General features: G+C 44.5%; 1 protein-coding gene across 1 annotated transcript in view; it reads right to left on the reverse strand.

The window, feature by feature from the left end:
- Nucleotides 1–690: 690 nt before the first annotated feature.
- BCLAF3 (BCLAF1 and THRAP3 family member 3) overlaps nucleotides 691–26,878 on the reverse strand; it is a 34,458-nt gene continuing 8,270 nt past the window's right edge. The window contains exons 8-11 of the mRNA XM_056861725.1: nucleotides 24,238–24,352; nucleotides 11,589–11,678; nucleotides 1,950–2,099; nucleotides 691–705 (exon numbers count right to left, since the gene is read on the reverse strand). Coding sequence (XP_056717703.1) covers nucleotides 691–705; nucleotides 1,950–2,099; nucleotides 11,589–11,678; nucleotides 24,238–24,352 — 370 coding nt within the window. The remainder of the gene's footprint in view (nucleotides 706–1,949; nucleotides 2,100–11,588; nucleotides 11,679–24,237; nucleotides 24,353–26,878) is intronic.

Consider the following 26,878-nt stretch of genomic DNA (forward strand, 5'->3'; position numbering starts at 1 on the left):
TCTTTGCTTGCCCAACTTGAGGAAACAAAAAGCACCAAGGTATTTCAATCCTCTAATATGCTTTCAGGGCAGTTAGGATCTTACTCCTTTAAAATATACAGTACGCTTCCTACATTCCTTGAACACCGTATTTGAAATGGTTGTAAGTTGTACAAAATTTACAAAATCCACATTTGCACACAAAAATGTAAGCAAAAGTCTTAAACATAAGGAACCTTCCTAGTAAGCAAAACTGCAGAATCTCAGAAGTCATTGTTTAGGAAATCATAAGATAAATTCTGCTGTCACAGAATATAGGCACTTTTTGTTGGGTTTTTTTTATTATAGAAGCAATAAATTTTAAACATATAAACTTCTGTGTATAACAACTCAAGTTCTAGTAATAAAACCATGCTTAGAAGAAAAAAGGTATTCAATAAATAAAGACTCCATTCAGTTTTTTTCTTCAGACCTGCCTGCAAGAGGAACTAAATGGAACCATCCTACAATGTTGAGTTGAATACTGTATTTGAAAAGCCATTATTAAAATGGTAGAAAAGTTCTGCAGCATTCTACTACTGAAAAATAAAATCTTTATCAATAAAAGTATCAGTTCTGCTTTTTCCATTTTGATTCATGACAGAGCTGTCAAAAGCAAACAAACAGTGATCGTCGGTAACTGTCACAGGGGAACCACTTCAGGATTGCAGTTCAGATTTCCATGCCCTATGAAAGGAAAGAGGGGAAAAAGTCAGTGCCAAAATCTTTTTCTTTCTTTTTTTTACCAGAAGTAATCTGTAAGTTCAATTTTGTTGTTTACTGGACTAATACTTTTTGGGATTTCACAAGGTTTTGAGTGGCTTGTAAGGTAGATCCTTTTGAACAGAGAGAACTCTAAAGTGATCACACATGATGTAGGAAGCACAAACCTTCTGGACCTTTTGATGGGGCTCGCTGGTTAGTTCCTAGTGATTCCCCCCCGGAAAAAATTGCTTATTTATTTACTTCATTTATGCCCCACTCTTCACTTCAATGGGTACCCAAAGCATTCTAGTCTTCCATTTCATTCTCACAAGAACCCTTTGAGATCACCTAGCAAGATTCCATGACAGAGTGGAGATTCTAATGTAGGTTTCCCAGATCCTTGTCCACTCCAACCACTATACACTACTATCTCCAGCCCAGAAACAACACGCTTTAGAAAACCAAGTACCTTCAAAACCCTCATGCAATTAGAATTTCTGTTGCAGCCTAGGATTATAATTTTCCTCTGTTTCTGTGCATTAATCATTTCTATTTGGATTTTTAAAGTGTGATCACACTTTAAAAATCCAAATAGAAATGATTAATGCACAGAAACAGAGGAAAATTATAATCCTAGGCTGCAACAGAAATCACACTAAAGGCTGATTAACACACACACACAAACATCACCAAGCGACTTGTCTGCTTAACCCCTTGATAGGTTAAATTCTAAATTATCAGTTTAAGGCAAACCTGAAAATAAGAATTGCCTCAAGGCAACCAAGTGCCACATACATTTTACACAGTTTCTGTATCTCTAAAGACTGCATGTGAGGGGTCTCACTTTTTTTTTTTAAAGGAAAGCTGTAACCAGCCCTCATTTGCCTAGTAATCTCTGAGGGAATGTGGGATTGCTTTTTATCATCTTCTCGGACAGTCAGAAGCCACAGAACATTTTGGCTTCGAGCCCCAATTTCTCAGCTCAACTTAACTTTGCAAGGTTGCTGTGAAACTACTATGCTGCTGAACTGCTTATATGGAAACAACTGCAACGATGCATGAGTATGCAGATTGCAAAAGAAAAACTGATCAAAATTTAGAAACAGTATTATCTAGCCACTCCAGTAAAAAGACAACCATCTCTTTTTTCCTTCTTTGACATTTGGCAGGATCATTAGAGTTATAGAAATATTTCAACAAAACTTAAAAAAAACACCTCAATTCACCTTTTCTTTTCTGAAATACATTCCTTTAAATTTGTTAGTGGTAAATCCTCTTGTTCCAGCATAACGTAACCGCTGATATTTAGCCTGTATATATAAACCCTTTTGTACCAAATTTGATTTGAAGTGGGATCGACCCTCTGTGAAGTTGAACTGTTGAGGAGAAAAGAAATGGTCAAACAGCTTCCAAAATTCTAACCGAAATGATTTGAATATGAGTTTAAGAATGAATACTCTGGTATACACATGTATCGAACATACCAGATTTTTTAAAAGAACACCTCTGACAATAAGGCTACTTCATGCATTACACACCTTAAATATTTGATGAATGGAATCTTGATTACTTACCATGAGGGATCCTTCTGCTCTGAGGTAGAAGGGCATCTTGAAGCATTGGATGATTCCCATCACACGCTAGGGGAGGCAGGATAACTTCCTGTCCCTTTGGTGGGAATCTCCTTCTGCTTCCAGTTTTCAGCTAGCCAAGCTAAATAGAGACAGGAAGAGTAAACAGTCGAAACAGAAACATATATAACATGAGTATAACTAAGTAAGCTAAGGTAGCAAATAACAGTAACCAGATAACAGAAACAGTTAAGGAAGAAGAAATCTTGTGGCTGACTTCTTCCTTATGATCTAGCTGTGTTGCTTGCCAACTAGAATTTGAGCTCATGGAATGCTTCTGCCACCTCCAGTTTCATCCTCTTATGCCTCTTTGGGTGGGCAAGATGCCCTTCTACCTCAAAGCAGAAGGAACCCTCACGGTAAGTAATCAAGGTTCCGTTCTCGCTCTGAGGGAAGGGTATCTTGAAGCACTGGGATGTCCAAGAGTTTTGTTATCCAGGTGGAGTTTGGTCCATCTTCAGCCTCTTTCACCATGTGCTGTAGCACTCTTCTACCGAAGGCTGCCTCTACGGAAGAGTAGGAGTTGATTCGATAGTGCTTTACGAACGTGGATATGATTCACCATGTTGTTGCTTTGCATATGTCTTCAATGGAGGCTTGCTTGTCAAAGGCTGCTGTGGTTGAGGCACTACGAATGGAGTGCACCATGATGCCGTTGGGAACCTGTCTTGTTGGCTTGATAGGCAAGGACTATACACTGCTTGATCGTATAGCTCAATGTTGCTCTCGAAATCTTCTTGCCCATGTTTGGTGGAGCAATTGATATAAACAAGGAATCGGACTTCCTAAAGGAGGCCATGTGTCTGATGTAGACTCTTAATGCTCTCTGACAGTCCAGGTTGTGCTACTCCTCCTTACTGTTCTTTGGACTGGAACAAAAAGATGGAAGGTGTAATTCTTGTTGCTGGTGAAAGGCCGAGTTTACCTTGCGGACAAACGTTGGGTTGGAACGGAGGACCACTTTGTCCCTATGGAAACTACACAAGCCCTTTCTAACAGACAGGGCCCTGAGCTTGGAAACCCTTCTGGCCGAGGTAACTGCTGTTAAGAACGTCTTCATTTTGAGAATTTTTTATGGCACCTCCCTGATTAGTTCAAAGGGACTCTTCGTTAGCATCAACAACACGACATGGAGCCTCCAAGCTGGGAATCTGTGTACAACTGGGGGCCGTATCTGAATCACTCCTTTCAGGAACACTTTCACATGAGGATGCCTGGTGATGACATGCCTAACGAAGGTGGGGATTACTGTGGGGATGGCTGTCACTTGTCACCTTAAGGCAGGGATGGAGAACTTCAGGCCCGGGGGCCGGGAGCTCCGGGGCCCCGCTGTGGAGGTGCGGCATAGGACGGCCCTCCCTGAGGGTGTTCCTGGGGCCACGGCTTGCAGGGGTGCTGTGGTGCCCTTTGGACCTCCTCTCACTGACTGACGGCTGTTGGTTGGCGAGAGGAGGGAGAGGGACACTTCCCCCAAGGTTGCTCCCTATAGCCGCAGCGTGCAGGAACGCTGGGGCACACTGTAAGCTCCTCTTGCTGCCTGTCGGCTGTTGAGCAGCGAGGGGGGGGGGAAACAGGCCCGCGGCTCCCGGCGGCAGAGCATGCACGCAGGAGCCGATCGGGCTTCAGGGGGCCTTTTGCGGACTCTGGGGCAGGGAGGGCATGGAGCCTGGAGCCAGGTCGTGTGGGGCCGGCGGGCGGGTGTGTGTGTGTAGAGGGGGAGGAAGGCTTTTCTCTCTCCCTCTCTGTCTCTTTCGTCTGTCTCCCTCCATCCTTTTCTTTCTCCCCCTCTTTCCATTTCTTTCTCCCTCTCTCCCTTTCCCTCTTTCTCTGTTTTCCTTCCTTCCTCCCTTGCCAATCGACCGCGGGCTGTGTCTCCCTGGCACCTCGTTTGCTCGGGCCCACCGCTGGCTGCCCTCCTGCCTGGGAGGGGTGGAGGACCGGGGGAGCCCTCCAGGCCTTCTCTGCGTGGCCTCTCCTGGGGTTGCCAACATCCAGGTGGTGGCCGGAGACCTGGCAACCCTAGCCTCTCCCCCCCCCACTGGGAAATCTACACCTGGTATGGCCCCTGAATGATGTTATAAATGTGCAAATGGCCCTTGGCAGGAAAAATGTTCCCCACCCCTGCCTTAAGGTAGAGGCTGAAAGGTTCTGCTGGACTCCCTCCCGAATCAGAAGACACAAATTCCTAACGAAGGAGAAGAACGGGCCAGACAGAGAGGGACTCACTGACATGGGATGCACTAAAACGAATGACAGGCTAGCCCATTAGAAACAGGAGCAGCTGCACAGCCCATTGGAAACGATAGGAGCCAGCCAGAGAGAGACTCACTGACCAACAGTTAACTCCAGACGAAGTTGGCAACTGGTGAAAACAGCAGAAAGCACAGTCCCACACAGAGGCAATCAAGCCCACCCCCCAGCAGAACAGGTAAACCCACCCCCTTTGGCTTCCCCCCTCACACACACACACACACACACACAGGAAAAAAGATATAGAGAAAAGCCCCAAAATGGGTCAAACTGTGGATGTCTTGTCTTCCATCAGGAGCAGGGACTGGGAGTCAGGACTCAGGAGTAATCCAATATGATTCTAGCAGCAGGTCAGCTCACCTCAGGATCTCTCACGATCACCACAGGAGCAGCAGCAATGGAAGGAATACAGACTCACACACACAGACTCTCTGGCCATTTATGCACGAGAGGTTTTGCCTTGGATTTGCTGCTCTCGAGATGCACATTAAGGATTGCCTGCTCCCATTAACTCCAATGGGCGGATTGGGGGGGACCGCATAACTCGGGACCCCCTGAACCAATCTTTACAAAACTTGGGGGTTCTTGCAAGAAGGGTCCCTCCAAGCTATGCTGAAGGTTTGGGACCTCTACCTCCAAACATGCCCCCCCCGGAGCTGCGGAAAGCCGTTAATGTGCTTTAAATGGCTTTATTCCAATGGGGGGACCCCTTCCAGACCCCATAACTCGGGACCCCCTGACCCAATCTTCACAAAACTTGGGGGTTCTTGCAAGAAGGGTCACCTCAAGCTACACTGAAAGTTGGGACCTCTACCTCCAAACATGCCCCCCCAGAGCCGCGGAAAGCAGTGAATGTGCACCCCCCCACGGGGATCTTTCTCTCACACAAACAGACACTCTCTTCTTCTTTCCCTGAGCCGCACAGCGGCTGGGCTCACGCACTCATCTGCGACTGATTGGCCAGAAGAAGACCCAGCTTGCCCACCGATTGGCCACGGGAAAATGCTGCTTCGGGGGCGCCGAACTTGTATGAATTTATTCGTCGTCCACCCAAACTCACCGAGTTCAGCTCGTCATTTTCCCGCCTTTTTTGTCTTCAGTTCTATCCGAAGTAGAAACCGTTGAATCGGAGAAAATTCGGCTGTTTTTCATGTCGGATGGAACCAAATCGACAGCTTTACTGATGACATCTTCTTTTAAGCCCTGTCTATTCCTTTCAATTTCCAGGCAGTCAGTTTGAGCCAACCTGGATTGGGGTGAAGGATGGGTCCTTGATGAAGGATCGTCAGAGACACCAGAAGGGGCCACGGGTTCTGGATTGACATCTTTCTTAGAGCTAGGTACCACAGACAACAAGGCCAATCAGAAGCTATGAAAATTACCTCTGCCTTATCCAAACAAATCTTCCTCAAGACCTTGGTAAGAATAGGCAGTGGCATGGAAGGCATATAGGAGGCCCGAAGGTTATGGGGATAGGAGGGCATCTATTCTTTTCGCGTTTTGGTGGTAGAATCTGGAGAAAAACCAAGGAAGCTGTTTGTCCCAGTCTGACGCAAAAAGATCTATTATTGGGAGGCTGAACCTGGCTGTCACCATTTGGAAGGTCTGGTTATTGAGTGACTACTTGCCTTTGACTATTGTTGTCTGACTCAGCCACTCTGCTTGTAGGTTGAGAGCATCCTGAATATGTTCAGCTCTCAGAGACTGCAGGTGAGTTTCTGCCCACCAAAAGATCTTTTCAGCTTCCCTGTGTAGCCGTGATGACTTGGACCCACCCTGTTTGTTCAGGTGAGCCTTTGCCACCATGTTGTCAGTCCTGATCCATACATGGGACTTGATGATGTGAGCATAGAACTTTAGAAGAGCAAGATGTATGGCTCTTAATTCGAGAAGGCTGATGTGAAGACTTCTCTCCTGTCCAAGATCCCTGAGTAAATTGCTCTCCGATTGTGGCTCCCCAACCATCTAAGCTTGCATCTGTAAAGATCTGGATCAGAGCGTCATGTAGGTATTGTTGACCTTTGAGTAGACCTCTGAGGACCACCAGCTGAGGCATCATCATTGGTAGTCAAATGCAGGGTCTTGTCAATTTTGAAGAAGATGGAAGTCTGATGAGGGCGCAAGATTTGCTGGATCAGACGTGTGTGAAATCGGGCCCAAGGGACTGCCCCTATGCAGGCAATCATAAGTCCTTGTAGGAACGTTAGGGCCATGAGCCGAACACTTGTTGCTTTTGCCATGGGTTTCGGAATGCAAGCAATCTTGCTGGCTTTGTCCTTAGGCAGGAACAAGGTGTTGACTCTTGTGTTGATTTTGCCTCCCAGGTGGAGAATCCATTGTTGTGGTTTTAGGTTGCTTTTGCTCAGGTTTATAAGGTAACCGTGAGACTCCAATGTCTGGATGACTCTCGTGATGTGATCCAATGCAAGTTGTCCTTATGGAGCGCATATGAGTCCAGGTAGGGGTGAATTTGCACCCCTTCCTTCCTCAGGATGGTCAACAGGGTTACCAAGACTTTCGAGAAGACCCTTGAGGCAGATGCCAGGCCAAAGGGCAGAGCTCTGAACAGGTAATGGCTGTCCATGTACGCGAATCTCAGGAACCTTTGGAGCGCCAGGTGGATGGGCACATGAAGGTAGGCTTCAGCCAAATCCATAGTCATTGTGTAAGTGCAGTGGTTGTAAAGCTTAAATGATAGACCTCAGGGTCTCCACGCAGAAGTGTTTCGATTGGACATGGCAGTTCATGTGTTTTAAGTCAAGAATTGCTTGCCAGTCCCCGTTCTTTTTTGGGGACTGTAAAGAAGATTGAATACACTCCCGAGGACCCTTCCGCTGTGGGCACTGGTTCTATGGCCTGGATGCGAATGAGGTGGTTTATGGCCTCTAAGGTCCTGGTGCACTACTCTGGCTTGAGGGATGTTGGAGACTGGATGAACCTGTCTGAAGGAAGGCAGTGGAATTCGATCCAATAGCCCTACTGAATGATGTTTAACACCCAGGCGTCTGGCTAGGATAGAGTACATTGTGGGAGAAAGTTGTAGTCTTCCTCCCACCTCCAGTGATCTAGCGTCACTGTTTACCGGGCTTGCCGAACTTGTCTCCTTTGTCGGGGCAAAAGGACTGGTTCTGAGGTGGATGGTTGAATCTGCCAGGTATACAAAAGGATCCCCTGGAGGAGGTCCTGACGAGTGTCTTTGGCCTTGTCTGAAGTGAGGCAAGGTGTGGAAGGATCAAAAGGGTTGCAATGAATAGCCCTTGCCCTCTTTTTTGGTGTTTTTAGCCATCAAGCACTTTTTGTCCTTGATATCTGCCAGCATCCTATCCAACCTACCCCAAAGAGCTTCCCCTCAGTTAGTGGGTATGCCATGAGGATGGACTTAAACCTGAAATCAGCCTGCCAGTCCTCAGCCAAAGTGCCCTTCTAATGGCTGCATTGGCTGACCTGGCAGAGAAGGTTAAGGCATCCAGGGAAGCATCGGCCATAAAGGACAAGGCTTTATGAACCCTGCTTAATCCCCCAACAATTCTTCTATCTTCCCCAGTTTTAGACTTAAATTTGACCTCCTCAACAGATTCAGAGTCCTCTGTTAAATCCAGAGCCATAATGGTCTTGGATAGGAGGGTTTGATAGTTATCCGCAGCAAAGAGCCTGGGATGATGGTCATCACCAGGACAGGGCTCTTCACCAGAGACAAACTCCTCCTCCTCATCCTGATTCTCCATCTATGAATATGGGTTCATCCCTATATTCTTGGCTGGGATGAGCATAGATAGATTTCATCGCCACTTTTGTTGGCCATTGTCGCCCAGCACCCACACAGGTTCCAGAGGGCCCCCTTTCTGACTCCTGGTGAGCGATGGAATGGGCTGGAGAGCTCCCGGGGAAACTATAGGACCCACGGAAGGGAAGGAGCAGGCTGCCTGGGCAGAGTGGGATTGTTGCTGCCTGAGGTCTCTGGAGATTAGCTCTATTACTTGAGCCTGAGCTACTAGTTCTCCCGCAACTTCAAGGAAAGGGAGGGGAATGTTACCGACCACAGTGCTGCTCTTGGAAGAGGCTCGGGACGTCTCCGGCTCCTCAGTGTAGTTGTGGTTGAGTCCCGCACCGTGTACTGCACACATGGGCATTCTGGAAGCTGCCTTATTGGAGCCCTTTTTCCCCCGTGCCTTTTTCTTGAGCCATGACAAAGAGTCAGCGCTTGGACACGATCTCCTCACCCTCCTCAACCCTCTGAGAAACCACAGAGAGGCTATCAGAGGGGCTGGTTGACGGTGCACCAGGTCGTTGGCATAGGGCTGAGTCATGTTCTTTCTAAGAGAGGAATCCGTCCTCTTTAGCTTCTCTAACGGTGTCGGACATTTTGTATCTTGTCGGATTGGGTAGAACGGAGAGGAAACTAAGAGGGCAGGAAAGCTCAGTTTAGATGGTAAAAGAGTTTGTAGAGTGAGGGATATTAGAAAGAATAAATTAACAGAGTAGATGGAAGTTTTCCTCTTAGAAAAAGAGCCTAGCAGACTTGCACAGAGGAGCTACACTGTGGTGGTGCTCTCCCCAGCAAAGGCAGGAAGGAAACTGGAAGCAGAATGAGATTCCCACCAAAGGGACAGGAAGTTAATGCTGCCTCCCCCAGCATGTGATGGGAATCACCCAATTCTTCAAGACACCCTTCCCTCAGAGCGAGAACAGTATTCATTACATATGTTTTGCAGACACATGCCCCAGAAAGCCACAACTGGTCACAATTACTCAGTGCATTATTGCTACAAAATACACAAGTGAATATATGCAGTTGTCACACCACTTATTGCTTAGATGTATACATACATTGATTTTTTAAATATAAACCTGCTTCTACTTTAATGAACACAGAGACCCCTTTGGGTTGGATCCAAAAGACTGCAAGAGTCATGGCACTTGCAGGCGACATGTACCCCAGCAATCCTTTCTTACTGCAGCTCCTGCATTCCTAAAAAGGGGCTCCTTAGGGTTGGAAAACGACATAAAGGAAAATACAGTGACAACTTCTCATAGCAAATGGCCCAATACATGATTATTGAACATGAGGAAAGAAAAACTGAAATCAATGAGTTGACTGATGGCATATATTGTGACTTTATAATAAGAATATTAAGTACACATCTCTGGATTCTTAGATACCCCAAGCTTTCTACCAATTCTAATCAAAAGATTGTCCCCCAAATCCTAAGCTTCTATCACATACATCATATAACAGTGGATCTGCTCCAGGTGGTCAGAAGCCTGTTGGGATCTGGCAAACTGTTTCCTTTCTTTCCAAACTGGGTTTGGGGCTGGTTATGGGACTGAAACAGCCTGGGTTCCTCTGGTAGACAACCTGCTGTGGGAAAAAGAGGGAGCGCAACTCTGTTGATTCTCCTGGACTTATCTGTGGCTTTCGATACCTTAGATCATGGTATCCCCTTCTGGACCACCTTTCTGGGCTAGGATCTGGGCTAGGATTTGGAGGTACCGTTCTGTGGTTGTTCTGATGTACATTTCAGAAGGTGGTGCTGGGGGCTGCTGCTCAACCCCTTAGGCTATGGGGTCCCGTAAGGTCCAATCTTGCCTCCTCTGTTCTTTAACATCTACCTGAAACTGGTGGGTGCAGTCAACAGGACATTTGGGCTAGATTGTCACCAATATGCAGAAGACACTTAAGTCTCTCTCATGCTTCCAGCTGATCCCAGGCAGGCTGTAGAAACCCCAAACTAGTGATTGGAGGTAGTTTTGGAGTGCATGTGGGGGAATACACTGAAGATTAATCTCTATAAGAAGAAAGTGCTACTAGTGGGCAGAAAGTCTGACCCAGGATTTAAAGGATCACCTGTTCTAGACGGGGTTCCACTCTTGGGGTGCTCCTTGATCCATGCCTTCTGCTGGATAAGCAGGCAGCAGCTGTGGCCAACAGTGCCTTTTACCAGATTCAACTGGTTAGCCAGCCACAGCCTTTCTTTGGCAGAAAAGATTCAGCCGCTATGATGCATGCACTGGCTAATCTAGATTAGGTTATTGCAACCTGCTCTTCATGGTGCAGCCCTTGAAAAGTGTTCATAAACTTCAATTTATACAGAATGCTGCAGCCAGGATGTTGACTGGAGTTGGTTGTAGGGATCATAAAACTCCAGTCTTGGCCCATCTACACTGGCTCCAAATTTACTTCCAGTCACAATTCAAGGTGCTGGTCTTGACCTTCAAAGCCCTATATGGTTTAGGACCAACATACCTGAAGGATCGCCTACTCCATTATAAGCCTGCTTGACCTACAACAGTCATCTTTGATGGCACCGCTTGACATGCCCCCACCTTCTGAGATGAGGTGGGTGGCAATCCAGGAGAGAGACTTCTTGGTCATGGCTCCTAAATTCTGGAACTCTCTCCATAGGGAGATTAGTGTGTCCTCTTCTGCTGCCATCTTCCGCCAGACTTTTTTTGTTTTGTTTGACATTCCTTCAGTGATCCTTTTTCCCAGTACATTAGCTTATTTAAACTATGTTTTAATTGACAAAAGTAAGAACTGCTGACAAATTTCAGGGATCTCATAGCTTAAATAATGACATAAGGAAGATGTCTCACTTTAATGGACTCCACTTTAGTTTTAAAAGTATATTTTTCAACAGAACAGGGAATGCTGTCCCATATTTGATTAACTCATTTCCTTTTGTGAAAGGACCTAACTGGGTCCATGTACACCTGGTAGCAGGTAGGTAGAGATACAAGTAATCTTTGTTTCTAATTTTACTGCTTGCACAGTTGGCATCTTCAAGTTTTCTCTGTACCACAGAACAATAGTTTTGAATGTTCTCCACCTAGATGTTCTTGCTTGCCATTTTGCTTGATCCATGTGATGTAAAATGTATAGAATTTAAGAACAGATACTGCAAATCTGGAATGGGGAAGAGAGGAAATAGGGAAATAAGTGCAGCCTTCTGCTCTATTAGAATTCAGAAAAGTTAAAAGTCATACCTTGAACGGTCTTCTAGGTGCTTCAGAATGTTCAATATCACATTCAAACTGATCATGGGAAGAATCATGTGTTTTTGAAGTATAATAATTCTAGATTAAAAGAAAATTTCATTAATTTATAAAATTACTGAATTAATTTACTAAAACATATACACATGAGAGCAAGTGTGGTGTAGTGGTTAAAATGTTGGACTAGGATCCAAAATGTTGGACTAGGATCTGGGATCCTAGTTGAAATCCAGGTTGAAATCCCCACTCTACCATAGAAACTTGCTGGTTGACCTTGGACCATTCACACACTCTCAGCCTAACCTACCTCACAGGGTTGTTGTGAGAATAAAATGGAGGAGAGGGAAATTATGTAAGCCGCTTTGGGTCCCCACTAGGGGAAAAGGTAGCATACAAATAAATAAAATTTAAATTTTTACATCTTCATAAATTCAATCAACCAAGTTTTATATCAGCTCTGAATAAAAATCAAAGTTAGGTTAAAATACTAAAATAAAATAATACAAGTTTATGATTCTGGGATGGATGATTTGAAGAGGAGGAAAGATCTTCTATAGGGAAAGGTATTCTATCAGCCGTTTACGAATCCCACTAGACCGGAGGCAAAATTTGGCTACTTGAGTGGTTATCTCCCAAGAGGAGTCTGCTAAGAGAAGGGAAACTTTAGCTTCTCCCGATCTCCCAGGAAAGGATGACAATATGGGGTGAATGTACTGCGATCTTATGTTGTTGTAGAAGGGACATTGCAACAGGACATGTTCTATTGTTTCCACTTTCTCTTTTTTGCATGGGCATAATCGTTGATGAAAGGGAGTACAGATACCTGCCTTCCAGGAAAGCTGAAGGAAAGGCAATGAAATGTGCAAGAGTAAAGGCCCTTCGATATTTGGATACTTCTAGGAATCCAAGGTAGTCTGCAGGGTGGAAAGGTTTGATGTATTGCAAGATAAGTGAATATTAATTAGCCCTATCCAATTGAAAGGCATGGTCCAAGAGTCTCTGATTGTTTCCTTGGCTTTTTGGTATCCCATGGCTTGAAGAGAGGCCGTGTTTCTGGAGCATCTTCTCTGTTGCACTTTGCCAACATAAATTAAATTATTTGCTGGAATAGCAATAGTACACAACATTTATAATGAAAAGGCTTGAGGAGGGGAACAGTTTATGTAATTGGACTGTTTCCCATTACAACGTATAGTTCAAAGCGAAAGTACAGCCTATTAGCAGCCACAATGGAAGAGTGTATACTGTTCTAGAATTGTCTGATAACAAACAGTAGTTTTATATAACACAGTTTTTAGATAACATACAGGTCATTTTAGATAACAGTTACTACAGCATTTGTAAAGATGAGAAATCGAAGTGTTCACAAACTCTGATTAAACGCTTTCTGTTCCTGAGAACAAAAACAGATACGATATGAAATCCCATGATTGGGATCTTCCATGGTTGTTGTTTTTTTAATCTAATGAGTAGTTCCAGGTAGTACCTATAAATATACACACGCTCATCCTTTCCCTGGATGAGCGTGTTTAACTCTTTCCTTCCATATCTCTTTCACAAGTTATAATGCTCCTCCAATTAGATCTGTGTGAAAGAGACATGTTCAGGCACCTGTATCTGACAAGACCACATATATGTTTTTTAATAAACCACACAAGTTAATTTCAATTATAGCCAACAACCAAACGAATAATGTCTACTATGAGTTGTCTCTGCTATCCCAAGAAAAGAGGCATTACCAAAGTAAACTTGGCTTTATAATAACGTTTGACATGGATACAATATATTTGTGGTTTCCTGGAGTCTACTGACTGCTGCCTCAGTTAATGTTGTCAAGATAGCAAGTCATTGCATATCAGGAACTGTGAGGTTGGGAACACATTGCACTGTGGAAACTGGGTTCAGCTGGAAAGAGCAGGTGTTGCTCATGAGCTGATGCAAGAAGGTGCAATGACTAAGCTAAATGAGTCAGCTGGGTGCTGATTGGTTCCTGTAAACCTGAAAAGTATAAATGTACTGTGAAATGTACCAACAGCGCGGGAGATAGTTGGTGGAGCGTGGAGAGTGTGTGAATTGGATTTTATGCACTGTAAATAAACAATCACTGGCTTTTTGTAGCTTGGCTGTTTCTGGATTCTATAGTAAGGACTCTATAATTAATCCGCCAAGCTCCTCGCAACAAATGTTCTAAAGGTCATCACCTGTCCAAGTTCCCAAATCTTCATTCTAAACAGGTAGCAAGGGAGGCATCCGTACATTCCCCCTATGGGAGCTAGAGATTTCCATAGAGAGAGTCTAGGGCAAACATTGTTTGTTTAACAAGGACTCTATCACCATAGTGGTGGGGAACTTAACATTCACCTAGAACTAGTTGGCAATAACTTTTGGCATTTATTGTCTATTACTGTGGCAGAGTCCCATTTCTCAAAAACTAGGAAGTCACATAATCATCATATTAATAAGACAGCCATATGTGATCTGTAATGGTACTGTGGGTATTTTTTGTATCTTTTACAAGAGGAACGGTGAAATTATTTCTTTCATTATTAATGTAATTCTGCCATATAGCAATAACCTTTTAGTGGAATATAGGTCTGAAAACGATCATTATTTTGTTGATATTACTGACTGGTTACCTCATAATTATAACATTTTTGAGACTGCGATGGAACAAATTATGCCATCTTAGGTCCCAAATTAGACAAATGTAACATTACAGTTCAGGAAAAATTGATGGAAGTTTTGATGTCATCAAAGATGATGGCCTAAAGAGAATGCAGAATGTCTCATATCCTAAACCTCTGCTTCATGGTGCTTCTCTCTGGGGGCTACAGAGTTTCTTGCCTCTGGTGCTAGGCACTTCCATTTGTAAAATGACAGTGTTTTTCAATAAGCAGAAAGTGCCTAGCGCCAGAAGAAGGAAGCTCCACAGCAGAGGATTACTTCTGCAACTCTTAAGAGAGAAATGCACATGAGCAAAGACCATTCAAGCCTCTGTGCTTTTTCTAGGTATGAATGAATGATCACTGCTTACAACCTATCCTTATAAAGTCAAATTCCCTCAACACTATTTAACAACTTTACATGGGATGCTTTGATAATGAATATAGAAAAGAAGCTGTAGGGGCCACAATATAGTTAGACATTGAGGACCCATAAGAAGGCAAAATACTTATACATTCAACAGACATAAAGTACATTTCATGTCTCCTGAAGGGAAAGGCGGAAGGTCCAATTTGGGATAACAGCTATAGAAAACGATGAATACAAATTTTGGAAATTAGTGGCTGATGAGTTACAGGAGACATGCTTTTCAACTAAAAATAGGTCTGGGAATAGCCATAGGCCATTATCTGAACTCTCCCTCGTCTACAACTGGCCTTGAAATTCCACATCATGAATAATACTTGAGTCTGACTCTGGCTATACCTAAAAGAAATATTACACATTGGATAACTGACAAATGGGGAAGTCCCTGTAAAGACACACTACTATCTGAACTACCGACAGGCAGCAGCTGTAGGTAAAATAATTTAACACTAACACTGACCGCTGGAATGTAACTATTTCAAACATGGAAAAAACACTCCGATGTATTAATCGCAGAGAGGGAGTATGTAATAATCATGTGGATTTTAGATAAATAGAGTATTGCTTGGTTCACTGTTATGGATATTTTAGTTATATTAGCAGCACAGTTTTAGTTTCTTTTCAAGAATTTGTATTATGAGTATGAGTATTTTAGTAATGTTATATTTCCATTTCCTTTTATTGTTATATTTCCATTTTCTTTTATTGTTATATTTCCATTTTCTTTTATTGTTATATTCTCATTTTCTCTTAAAAATTTAAAACATAAAAATTAACACTAACACTGAATGGCCACTTTTCCTTTTAGATGGCTGTGTACATATGCTAGGGCTGGCAGTCGGCTGTCTGTGAAAATTCCAACTACTCACAGAATTTGTCTGGATCGCCTATTTTTTTTTTTTAATTTTAGGTTAATAATATTGCAAAACAACTGTGACATCCAGAATTTTTTGCTACCCATTTCTAATAAGGTCCCAATTTTCACATATACAGAGGATATGATACTTTTATCACTTATTCAAATAAGACTCACATCTACTTGAAGAACTTGAAAGAGAAAACATTTAATTATAATAAGACAAAAGTTCTGTTTAATGAGAGATCTATTTAACAGAAACTGATGACCACCCAACAAACCAGGTAGCAACTTATGATATTTAGGAATTTTCTTTCTTGGAAGAAACAGCTGCTGCCCTTAAAATAACATCCTCCAAAACTATGCAAACCATCCTAAAATTTCATGGGCTAAGATATGAAGACCCTCCCAATAAAGTTGTTGAAGGAATGTCTGTGCCTCAAATTGTAGGATAGACTGTGTCCTCTTCTTCAAAAAGGGGGAAAAGCTTGACATCTATACCTAGAAAAGTCTTAGAACAAATAAGCAAATAGTCAGTTCTTGAGCATTTAGAAAGGATGGATCTGATCACTAAGAGCCAGCACGGGTTTCTCAAGAACAAGTCATGTCAGACTAATCTTATCTTCTTTTTGAGAAAGTTACTACCTTGCTGGAGCAGGGGAATGCAGTAGACAAAGTTTATCTTGATTTCAGTAAGGCTTTTGGTAAGGTTCCACATAATATTCTTGTTGACAAATTGGGAAAATGTGGTTTAGATCCTATTACTGTTAGTTGGATCTGTAATTGGATCACACTCAAAGAGTGCTTGTTAATGGTTCTTCATCCACATGGAGAGGAGTGACTAGTGGAGTGCCTCAGAGATCTGTCCTCGGCCCTGTATTGTTCAACATCTTTTTCAATTATTTGGATGAAGGAATAAAGGAGATGCTTATTAAATTTGCAGACAATACTAAATTGGGAGGGGTAGCAAATACAGTAGAAGACAGAGCCAGGATACAAGTTGATCTTGGCAGGCTGGAGAATTGGGCTAAAACTAATTTCAACAGAGATAAATGTAAAGTTCTTCATTTAGGTATGAAAAATCAAATGCATAATTATAGGATGGAGGAGACTTGTCTTAGCAGTAGTGTGCACGAAAAGGATCTAGGGGTCTTAGTAGACCAAACACTGAACATGGGTCAGCAGTGTGATGCGGTAGCTAAAAAGGCAAATGCAATCTTGGGCTTCATCAACAGAAGTATAGTGTCCAGATCACACGAAGTGATGGTATCGCTTTACTCTGCTCTGGTTAGACCTCACCTAGAGTACTGTGTTCAGTTTTGGGTGCACAATTTAAGAAGGCTGAAGACAAGCTGGAATGTGTCCAGAGGAGGGCAACAAAGATGGTGAGGGGTCTGGAGACCAAGTCCTATGAGGAAAGGTTGAAGGAGCTGAGTATGTTTAGCATGGAGAGGAGACGACTGAGAGGTGATATGATAACCATCTTCAAGTATTTGAAGGGCTGTCATATAGAGGATGGAGCAGAGTTGTTCTCTCTTGCCCCGGAAAGTGGGACCAGAACCAGTGGGTTGAAATTAAATCAAAAGAGTTTCCGGCTAAACATTAGGAAGAACTTTGTAACAGAATAGTTCCTCAGTGGAACTGGCTTCCTTGGGAGGCAGTGGGCTCTCCTTTGGAGGTTTTTAAGCAGAGGCTAGATGGCCATATGTCAGCAATGCTGATTTTATGACCATAGCAGATCATGAGAGGGAGGGCAGGAAGGTTTGCATCAGTGTTTGGCTCTCAGGGCCCTTTCTTGCATGCCCAGGGTAGTGCCAATCACCACTTTAGGGTCAGGAAGCAATTTTTCTCCAGGCCAGATTGGCCAGAGATCCTGGAGGGCTTTTTTCCCCTTTTTTCTGGGCATGGTGTAGGGGTCACTTGGGGTGTGGGAGGGAGGGAGTTGTGAATTTTTCACATTGTGCAGGGGGTTGGGCTAGATGACCCTGGTGGTATCTTCCAACTCTATGATTCTATTAAATTATGGAGCACAAAAAAACCTGAATGATCTGGGAGGTCATTCAAAATCATTTTCTTAGGGCTTCCTTAAATATTTCTCAAGGAACTTGTTACTATGCTTGCTTACAGTGGTTGCTGGGCTTCCTTCCATCACAACATGAATACACAGGAATATATTTATGTGTTTGATAAAGCTTCATCGGATGCCACAGAATAGACTTCCAAAATATGTATGCTTGAATAAACGGTGTCTGATAAGTGTACTGGACAATGTGAACGGAGCCTTGTGTACTCACCGTGACGGCTCCTTCTGTTCTGGGTTGAAGGGCATCTTGATCCGTGGGTATTCTCGTCACGTGCCCAGGGAGGCAGGACCAAATATTTTTTCTACAGCTTCCTGTCTCCCTGGGCGGGAAACCCAGTTTACGGACTCGCCGAGCTAATGAGACAGGTAAGTGAACAACAACAAGCAAACAACAGCATTGCATTTAAGCAAAAAACAATGAGCTCCTTGAAAGAACAGTAACTTCAACAAGAAAGAAACGTTAAGGAAAGGTCCCTGGACAAATGGCGGACATAGTTAGTTTCAGGAAGGAATTACAATCTGTTGTGAATTTCCAATTTTAATGCCCTCTATGAAGGAGAAAGGGGTCTTGGACCTGAGAAGGGTGGGCAAGATGCCCTTCAACCCAGAACAGAAGGAGCCGTCACGGTGAGTACACAAGGCTCCGTTCTCAGTTCTGGGTGGAAGGGCATCTTGATCCGTGGGATATCCAAGAGCTATGCCCCGGGGTGGGATTCAGTACTAGTCCAAGACTTGCTGTAACACCCTTCTACCGAATGCGGCGTCAGCGGAGGCCCTGGAATCTATTTTATAGTGTTTAACGAAGGTGGAGACTGACGACCATGTGGCCGCCCGACAAATTTCTTCCAGGGAAGCTTGTTTATTGAAAGCTGCTGAAGTGGCCGCACTGCGCACTGAGTGTGCAGTGATTCCTTCCGGAGGGGGAATTTTGCTGGCCCTATATGCTTCAATAATACACTGCTTGACTGCCGTGCTAATGGCAGAGGTTGACATTTTCCCCCCTTTATTGGGATTAGTGATGGAGATGAAGAGGGCATCAGATTTTCTAAAGTCAGCTGTTCGACTGAGGTAAGTTTTCAGCAAACTACGTAGGTCTAACTTATGCCATTCCTTTTCCTTGGGATGAACCGGATGAGGACAAAAGGAAGGTAAGTGTATCTCCTGAGACCTGTGGAATAGGGAATTTACCTTGGGAACAAAGGTGGGGTCCGTTCTTAACACCACCTTATCCCTGTGAAATGTGCAGAGACCCTCTCTGGAGGAGAGTGCTCCAAGCTCAGACACACGCCGAGCGGAGGTCACTGCGATAAGGAAAATAGTCTTAAGTCTCAGCATTCTAAGGGACACTTCCTTGATCGGCTCAAACGGTGGTCTAGTTAGGGCCGAGAGAACCACGTTGAGGCGCCAGGTAGGGAAACGATGCACTACCGGCGGTCTGGTTTGAGTCACACCTTTTAAAAAGGTTATAATGTGTGGGTGTCGAGAAGGGGGAAAACCCTCTATATCGGTTAGAACTGTAGATAACGCCGCTACCTGTCTGCGCAAGGTGGAAGCCGACAGACCCATATCCAGACCCTCATGAAGGAAATCTAGAATCTTAGGGATCCCTGGGGAAAGGGGATCGATGGATTTACGCTTGCACCAGAGTACAAATGCCCTCCAAGAAGTATTATATATTCTCCTAGTTGACGGTCTCCTAGCTTCTAGCATCGTGTCTACTACAGCTGGGGAGTAGCCGATCCCTAGGAGCGATCCCCGCTCAATTTCCACGCGGTTAAGCGCAGCCATTGAGGTTCTGGATGGAACAGAGGTCCCTGATGTAGGAGGTCTGGGTTGGCTGGAAGTTCCCAAGGGGACTGAATTGACATTTTTTGCAGGCTGGGGAACCAAGGTCTCCTTGGCCAGAGGGGAGCAATGAGTATGACCGTTGCTCTTTCCCTTCTGATCTTTCGAACCACCCTCTGTAGTATGGGAATGGGAGGAAAGGCGAACAGGAGCTCCTGAGGCCATGGAGCCACCAGAGCATCCATTTGTTCCGCTTCCCGATGAAAGTACCGGGTAAAAAACCTGGGTAGAAGGCGGTTGGTCGCCGAGGCAAAGAGATCCACCTTGGGTCGGCCGAACCTCTCCTGAATCTGTTTGAAAATGGACTCGTTGAGGGACCATTCCCCTTCGTCCAGTATCTGACGACTTAGCCAGTCGGCCTGCGAATTTAGGGACCCGCTGATGTGTTCTGCGGAAAGAGATAATAGGTTTGACTCTGCCCAAGAAAGGATCGCCCTTGCCTCCTTGTATAGGCTGGGGGATCTCGACCCCCCCTGTTTGTTGACATATGCCTTGGCCGAGATGTTGTCCGTTCGGACCAAGACATGTCTGTGGCGTAGTATGTTCTGGAAGTGAGTTAAAGCCAAGAGGATTGCTCTCAGCTCTAGTCTGTTTATGTGAATCTTTCTTTCCCTGATGGACCAGGTGCCCTGGGCTATCTGGGATTGACAGGTGGCTCCCCAACCCTCCAGGCTGGCATCCGTAAATACCTGGATACGGTCTTCTACTAAGAAGTGTAATCCCCTGTTGAGGTTGCTGCTCCTGTACCACCAAGTCAGAGATTGTCGGAAGGATAGCGGGAGAGGAACTACCTTGTCCCTGCTCCTTGTGATAAGGTCCTGATATGGATGAAGTAAGTTTTGGAGCCCCCTTGAGTGGAACCTGGCCCACGGTACCGAAATTATGCAGGAAACCATCTTCCCTAGTAATTTGGCTAGGGTCATGATTCTGCCCCGAGTGGAGCCTATCGTGGTCTTGACCATGGACTGGATTTTGACTATCTTGTCCTGGGGAAGAATTACCAAGTTCTTGTGAGTGTCTATAATAACCCCCAGATGTTCCAACCTTTGTGTGGGGGTTAGGTGGCTCTTCTCCAAATTCACCAGGAATCCGTGTGAAGATAGAACCTGAATCACCCTGGAGGTGTGATCCAGTGCTTGCTCTCTGGTCCCTGAGCAAATCAGGAGATCGTCGAGGTACGGAAAAACCGCAATCCCCTCCTGGCGAAGCAAGGCTACCAGCGTCACCAAGATTTTGGTGAAGACGCGGGGAGCGGAGTTCAACCCGAAGGGGAGGGCTTTGAACTGATAATGCTTCCGGTCGTAGCAGAACCGGAGAAATTTGCGATGGGACAGGTGGATGGGGACGTGGAGGTACGCCTCCTTCAGATCCAGGGAAGTGAGGTACTGATCCAATTGAAGGGCTTCTAGAATGGAACGTAGCGTCTCCATGCGAAATTTTCTGTAACGCACGCTACTGTTCAGGTGTTTTAAGTCTAAAATAGCTCTCCAGTCCCCATTTTTCTTGGGGACTGTAAAGAAAATTGAATATACCCCACTTCCCTGTTCGATCTGAGGAACAGGTTCGATGGCCTGGATCTGCAGGAGGTGAGATACTGCCTCCAAGGTTCTCTGATGTTTTTCTGGTCTTATTGACCTTGGGGAGTTTACAAATTTGTCTCGGGGTATGTTGGTAAATTCTATGCGGTAGCCCGATTGAACAATCTGAGCTACCCATGCGTCCGTGTAAGATCTGTCCCACGCATCCTGGAAAAGAAGAAGCCTGCCCCCTATATCTTTGAGGTTGGCGTCACTGTTTTGGGGTTTTTGGAAACCGGTCTCCCTTGGTGTTGGTGAATTGCTGATGTCCCTGGGGGGGACGAAAAAACTTGCCACCCCCTCTACGAGATGGTGAAATTGTTACTGTTACCCCAAGCCCCCCTCCTGTGGTCTGGTCTGAAGGGAGCAAGGGTGTGTGAGGACCTAAAGTTGGGAAAAGAGGATGAAGATGAAGATCTCCCATCTCTCTTGTAGGACTTAGGAAGCACTTTCTTTTTGTCCTTATTTTCAACTAAAATTTTTTCTAGTCTTTCGCCAAAAAGTTTCCCTCCAGTATAGGGATAGGACATTGTCAGAGTCTTATTCTTTAATTCATTCTGCCAAGGGCGGATCCAAAGAGCCCGCCTGATGGCGACATTGGAAGATGTGGCCCTGGCAGCAAAGGACATTGCGTCCAACGACGCGTCAGCCATAAATGCCGATGCTTTGAGAAGCCTATTAAGGCCTTCTGTTAGTTTACGGTTGTCACCAGTATACAACTGGATGATCTTTCTGATCCAAACTATGGAGGCCCTTGCCATAATTGATGTAGCGGCCGAGGCCTGAATGGCCAGGGTGGAGGCCTCGTGCACCTTTTTTGATAGGATCTCTGTTTTCCTATCGATGGGATCTCTAATGCTTCCCATTCCATCCTCTGCGGGGAGATCTGAGGAATGAAGTGCTGCCACGGGGGCATCAATGAGAGGGAGCTGGAATAGCGACATGGCCTGAGGGACCATGGTGTAGAGCTTTTTTATGCTCGCTGAAAACTGCCTATTGGCAAGGGGTTTGTCTAACTCAGTTTGGACCTGAGTCTCAAAAAACTCAGGGAAAGGAATCTCCCAAATCCTGGGCTTGGTACTGGGGAAGAATTCCCTGGTTCCCTTCTTTTTAGTCTTTGGTTTTGGAACTGACTCTGTATCTGGGTCCTCATTGAGGTCCAGTGCAATAAGGGCCTTATTTAAGAGGGTCTGGAAATCCTCTGCTAGAAACAGGCGAGGATGTTGTTCTTCCAATAGTATAGGAGTGTCCTCGTCGGAGTCAAATTCTCCTTCCTCTCTAGTTTCTGAGTCAGAAGCCCCTGAGAGATATTCTTCAGAAGGCTGGTAGGACTGAACCACCGGTTGTGATTTTAAGGCTGCCTTGGTGCGCCACTGAGAGTTAGCCTGACCATCTTGCTCCCCCCTCCCCTGGGGGTTAAGAGAGTGAGACTGTGAAGGGGCAATGCCATGTAACAAGGGAGCCATGGAATCCCTAAAGGCGTTCATCATTTGTGCTTGTCTGTCTAACACCCCATTAAAGAAATTTAGCATTTCCCTCCGAGATACAGGAGCCTCAGGCTCATCGCCACATACATTACCCCCAGTAACGAAATCCAAAGAGGTGCCCTCCAAGGCCGAATTTCCCGGGGCCAGGCCCGTGGTTTGTGGCCGTTCGCGCCCTTCTCCCGTTTGGGCGCCATTTTGAAGCGGCTCCTCAGAGCGCGCTTTCTTTGCTGCGGCCGCCCCATCGGAGCCGGGCGCCGCGCGGCCGCTGGCTCGGCCGCCAGAATGATCTTTGCGCCTTCGCCCTGTTGAAACAACGAGGGCCGGATCCGCATCTCCTTCGGACAGGAGGTCCGAATCGGAGTCCCTCCTGCCGTCCGCCATCTTGTCCGAGGGACGAAGTGGAGTCGGGAGAAAAGAGGAGGGGGTGAGGAAGGGAGGGGGCTAGGAAGATCGGTAAAAGCGGGTAGACGCAAACGCGTCTAAAACGGCAGGAGGAGAGAGGGAGAAAACAACAAGGTCGGAGAGGGAGAGAAATGGAGAGGAATCCTCTATAGACGGAGCTCAAGTTAAACGCTGCCACCCTATACAAGGCAGGACGGAAACTGGGTTTCCCGCCCAGGGAGACAGGAAGCTATAGAAAAAATATTTGGTCCTGCCTCCCTGGGCACGTGACGAGAATACCCACGGATCAAGATGCCCTTCCACCCAGAACTGAGAATGCTCATTATCCTTTCTGGCATATCTATTCAAACTCCAGAATTTAGAATGTGTGCTGTTGATAGTTATCCTGGAATGAATAAGACACAATTTTCCTTTTGCTTTGGGAACTAATTAAAAATACTACCAGAGGATATCTTTGCTTGCTTCCCAGCACATATTGCCATACATACTTTCTTGATTTTTGTCCACTGTAATGGAGAACATTTAGCATAGTAGTAGCTATGAATATAGTAATTTTAATAGTCTTTACAGAGTTTTAGAACATTTGGCCCTTACCAGTTTTATTTACTAGTGGACATAGAGTAAATTGTGGTTTTAAACAAATACATGACCTCTTCCTTTTCTATTTCATAAGTCTGGTTTCTCCCAGAACGGTTCTCTCATTTCATTTCTCCATATGTGCTGCTCTGGAGTATCTACCATATTTTATCCTGCATTTTACCTTGTGCACACTGATCTGATTTTTCTTAAGTGCCCACTGTGAGGTCTGAATATGTTTATAAATAATTATTAATTGTCAGCATTTATATACAAGTTTATCAGTCAACACCAACGGCATTTTAGCCTTTGTGGGATAGACTTAGAAGGCCCAGTTCCCTGGTAACAGTTCAGTAATGGATTTGGAGACTATGAGAAAAGTAGTCCTGTTTGAAGAAGGTAAAATATTTACTGCTTTAAAGCGGAAGGAACACTAACATGGGAAGATGAAAGCATATAATTTCAAAATGCAAGAACTTAAACAGCTTTTAAAAAGTTGTAAGAATGCAAACTAAACCTGGAATGAACTCTGAAAAGTTCCCAAGTTTCCCAAACAATGGGACATTTCTACAAATTAAGAGGGCTACTTTGCAGAGTGCTGTTTGCAACTTGTTTACAAGGGCATGACCACTCCCATGACCAGCCAATGAAGCAAAAGTCAAATTTTAACATGAAATAACTTAAGTTACATAACGAAAGAAAAGGATGTCACACTTCAACTTACCATGTGACTTTTCCCAATAAACTTCCTCCAAGGTGGCCTTAGGAATCGTGTAGACCTTTGGAATCCATAGGAGTAAAAGTTTCGTGGTTTTGGAAAGCTACAACTCTGTTCATCCCTAAAAAGATACAGTATTAAAAGCTGTGAAGACTAAAGGAAATAATTTTAACTCACACAGTAAAGTAATTTTTTAAAAAAGTATTCATGAATAAATTTATATAACTTTTGGTGGGTAGAGTTGGTACAACAAAACAACAATCAGAATATCTGTAAAAGTCCAGCCAACATGGTGCAAAAAGGAGATAGCATTTACTCTCAGAGAGGGCATCACAGCGTTAAAGAGGAAAACACATTAATTGGTTGTCAAAATTGCTGTCAAAATGCAGGTTGTGATTAAGGAAGGAAGGGCAAGAACTGAAGCCCACTCATCAGATAATGCTGATGAAAACTACTGCTGGGCTCTGCAGCAACCTCAAATTTTAACTCCAGGATAAGATCAAGTCTACTACACCCAGTGTTGAGTGACTGAGAGTGCTTACAGAGTGGTTGCCCTGGAGGCACACAAGAGTTTAGTCAACAATAAAAGAAATAATAAACACTGATCATAATAAGCATATTGATTGTATCTCAATACAAGCCTTTGCATGATTTGGGATGACAAACACACAGAGAAGCCAACAAGAGAAGAGAATGCTAAATCTTTTAAAGCATCCACAGTGCTGCTAGGAATTAACTAGATCCTTTTATGAGTGAAGACCACTCTTTCCTCTTTCCCTTTCTTGAAACCCTCCTCTTTTCCTGCCTCCTTCTCTCCTTCCCACCCACCAGGCAACCTATGTTTATTTGCCTTGTTTCCCCTCCTTCTCTAACCCTGGAAGCCCATCCCTGGGAAAAGTCTGGTGAAGTTGGGCCGTGCCAGCCTCCAGGCCAGGCCCAGCTGCACTACGGAGAACCTACAAGGACTTGCAAGGGGCACCTGACTTTCCTCTGTATCTCCTTCCCCACACTATTTCCTCTTTCCCTTCTCCTGGTAACCCCCATACCCTCACCTTTCCCTGTTTCCTTCTCTCCTTCCTACCCTCCAACCAATCTACATTATATCTGCCTCCCCATATTCAGCTATATGTATTTACTGTATGTACACCCTGCCTCTCGCCACAATGGGCATCCAAAGCAGTTTAGATTATTCTCTTCCATTTTAACTTAACAACCGTGTGCGGCTGGTTAGCCTGAGAGTGCGTGGCTGGTCCAAGGTCACCAAGCAATACCTAGGTTGCCGTGGGGTCTCCCTTATCGTAGTCTGAAACTCTAACCACTACACTGACTTTTGTGGGGTGGATATTGTTCAACAGTAGTGAGCACCTAGGCCTGGGTGAGTCATGAACTCGTATCGTATCAAGACTCCTGGTGGTTGCAGGCAGGCCTGGCCATGTTGAGTCCTCCCTCAAAGGCCAAAACAGACCTGGAAAGGGCCCTGCCTCCTCCCACTGCCTTTTAGTGACAGAAACCAAGGCTTCAACTGGCAATACGGTTGTAGCTGCTTAGCAAGAGCCATAGAGGCCATAGGGTATGTGCTTCTTAAAGCTATAGGTGCTGCTTCTATTTTTTTTTTGGGGGGGGGGGACCAGATTTTTCCTGGTTTTTCTAAAAACCTGAGGCTTTTCTCAAATTTGTAGAATGATTTGTCTGCTCTGTTCACAGTTCCATTCTCTGGATTTGGCCTTATAGAGAATCAAATATACTGATAATAGGTATGATAATGTAATATTGAAGAGTTAGAAACATAGAAACACAGAACTGGAGGTGACATCAAAGATCATCTAGTCCAACCCCCTGCACAATGCAGGAAATTCACAACTACCTCCCCCCCCACTCCCCCAGTGACCCCTGCTCTGCCCAGTTCAATGTTTTAAGTTGGATACAAAACACAAATTTTGTAATAACTTGTTTGGACTTAAACCATCTTGTAGTCATAATGGGATTAGCAGTATATTTGTATGTTTTCAACCTTTATTTTCCTATATTTTTAAAATATAAAAAGGCATATATATTCACATACATACACTTTAAAATATGCCGTTATGAATGCTGCATGTTGTTAAAGCTGTAAGACAAATTTAGGCTAAGAAAGAAAGCAAGTGTTGTATGTATTTTGTGGGGGGGTTTCTGCCCCCCCCCCACTGCTACAATTTTGCCAGGCAGAGATTACTCAACAGCACAATTTTATTCTCAGTGCCATACCAAGTTCAAAACTGGACTAATAGTGATTTTGAAAGCTAGTATCAAAGTGAAAATGAGAATGCAAAAAGGACAATCATTCCGCAACCTTTGGGTAGTAACTAACTGAAGAGTTATTATTAGAGTTATGACATTTTGTCATTGGCACCGCTCCTGAGGTAGCCATTTTGTCACTGGCTACATCACGTCAGAATTCAAAAGGTGCCCACCGGATCAAAAAGCTTGGGACCCCTGTCCTAGAGCATTAATAGGCTTCCTGTTTCCCAAAAGAGGGCTTGAGGCAACTCAGTGCCAACTTTAAAATACCCAATTTTTTAAAACAACATATTAAAATGAATCCAACAATAATGTAAAAACTGTATCAGGCAAGAGATGAAAGGAAGGAGATTTCATATTGTTGTCTCCA

This window comes from Euleptes europaea, chromosome 16 (genome assembly GCF_029931775.1).
Source record: "Euleptes europaea isolate rEulEur1 chromosome 16, rEulEur1.hap1, whole genome shotgun sequence".
Taxonomy (NCBI): Eukaryota; Metazoa; Chordata; class Lepidosauria; order Squamata; family Sphaerodactylidae; genus Euleptes; species Euleptes europaea.